At 49.9% G+C, this 1,842-nt stretch overlaps 1 protein-coding gene across 1 annotated transcript in view; it reads left to right on the top strand.

The window, feature by feature from the left end:
• Nucleotides 1–1,842, top strand: part of EMH_0013230 (exportin 7, putative) — a gene marked incomplete at both ends in the record, with an annotated part of 9,696 nt that overhangs the window by 351 nt on the left and 7,503 nt on the right. Inside the window, 3 exons of the mRNA XM_013499775.1 lie at nucleotides 228–474; nucleotides 1,235–1,285; nucleotides 1,469–1,758. Coding sequence (XP_013355229.1) covers nucleotides 228–474; nucleotides 1,235–1,285; nucleotides 1,469–1,758 — 588 coding nt within the window. The remainder of the gene's footprint in view (nucleotides 1–227; nucleotides 475–1,234; nucleotides 1,286–1,468; nucleotides 1,759–1,842) is intronic.

Genomic DNA, 1,842 nt, shown 5'->3' with positions numbered 1-1,842 from the left:
TACTCGATTGCTCTGTCGCATAGTGAAGCTCTCCTGGTTTGAAGATGTGGACAAGGCGAGTTTCTATGCACTAGTACCTCTTTTCAGCAGCATTTCATCTCGGAACGAGTTGAGTGCAGCCGTAGTATTCTATAGATGTGATTGCTTGGTGCCCTCATCTGTGCGAAGTTTGCGCATGCTGTGGATCATTGTGTGGGTTGTTTTCCTGTGTACTTTTCTGGCTGCAGAAGATTCTGGAGCAAGTTGGTTTATTCTTGAGCGCATCTACTGCACACTGGGTTGTTGGACTGTACATATACACTGAGTTAACTCAGGAGATGCAGCCGAAGATCGGATATCACATGTCTCGTCTGCGTCGCGTTGCTTTCTCCTTCCGCGACCTTGCGCTTTCGTCTATCCTGAAGGTGGCAGTAAAGACTCTGCAGCAGTTCGATGCGGGGGCCATCCGCGTACCGAATGATGAAGAGGAGACACGTCTGCTTAAACAAGTGCTACAACTGGCGCTTAATTGTCTGTCGTTCGATTTCATGGGGACCANGAGACACGTCTGCTTAAACAAGTGCTACAACTGGCGCTTAATTGTCTGTCGTTCGATTTCATGGGGACCATAGCCGACGACACCACGGATGAACAGAATACAGTCATGATCCCTCAAGGCTGGAGCGAGTTCAGGGAAGAACGTTTTCCTAAAATGTTTTTTAGCCTATACAACGCCTGCTGGCAAAAGAACCCTCACCGGCCTCGCGTTGAATGCGCACGCTTGTGTTTGTCTTGCCTCGTTCTCATATCGGCTTTTCGCCGATCTTTCTTTGAAACCACAGCCACCAGGAACAAATATATGAGCGCCTTGATCCTAGGGACATTCAAGATAATCAAAACAAGGACTGGCCTAACAGACGATATGTGCTACCACGAGTTCTGTCGGCTAATTGGCAAGATCAACACTTCCCACCATCTCAGCGAACTCTGTGCCACAGAGCCTTTCAGAGAATTCCCACAGTACCTATTTGATTTCACAATGGAGAGCCTGAAATCGTGGCAGCGTATGCCGAATAGCAAACACTACCTTTTGGGAGTGTGGGCTCATGTGATTTCGCCCTTGCTTTTCTACAAGCAAAAGGTACCCAACGACTTGGAGCTGTATATCGAGAGGATTACTGCAGCATTCATCATGAGCCGCATGTGTGTAGCGGAGGCCATAGCCGAAGATGCTGGTNCGAGAGGATTACTGCAGCATTCATCATGAGCCGCATGTGTGTAGCGGAGGCCATAGCCGAAGATGCTGGTAAGGCTCTTGATTTTATCCTGTCAGGTCATCCAGGTTCTGTCTCGACGCTTCTGACAGGTCTTCGGCTTGGCTGCAGTTAGAGTGAAGGATGCAGCTGTCAGACTGTCGCTGAATCTGTACGGTTCTGGACTTGTGTCATTCAGTTTCTATTGTACTCTCAGTGTCTCGCCTGACTTGCAGACAACTGCGACTGGGAGAGCCCCTTAAACAATGAAGTGTTGCGACAAGAACAACTGGAGGTTCTCTCTCAGCTTGCGCGGTGTCGCTACACGAAGACGGCACGGATGGTCCATGAGTTGTTCGAAGAGACGAAGGCCAAAGCACAGAGTGGCGAAATCAGCAGAAAGGTCTTTGAGGAGAAGATCACCTGGTTGGTGTATCTCATCGGGGCTCTTGTTGGTAGTAACTGGACCGGAAGGCTCCCGGATGTATACGTAGACGGTATGCCAGACGCAGGGGTGGAGCCTTTCGTGCGAAGCCTCTAGACTTGTGGCTCTGCTTGCCCGTGTCAAGCTGCACTGCATAGGGTGCTCTGTTTGCTGTCTGCCTTGCCA

This window comes from Eimeria mitis, genomic scaffold (genome assembly GCF_000499745.2).
Source record: "Eimeria mitis Houghton genomic scaffold, Emh_scaff466, whole genome shotgun sequence".
NCBI classification, from domain to species: domain Eukaryota; phylum Apicomplexa; class Conoidasida; order Eucoccidiorida; family Eimeriidae; genus Eimeria; species Eimeria mitis.
Note: the sequence above shows the minus strand (reverse complement) of the source record. Positions and strands in the feature narration are given on the sequence as shown.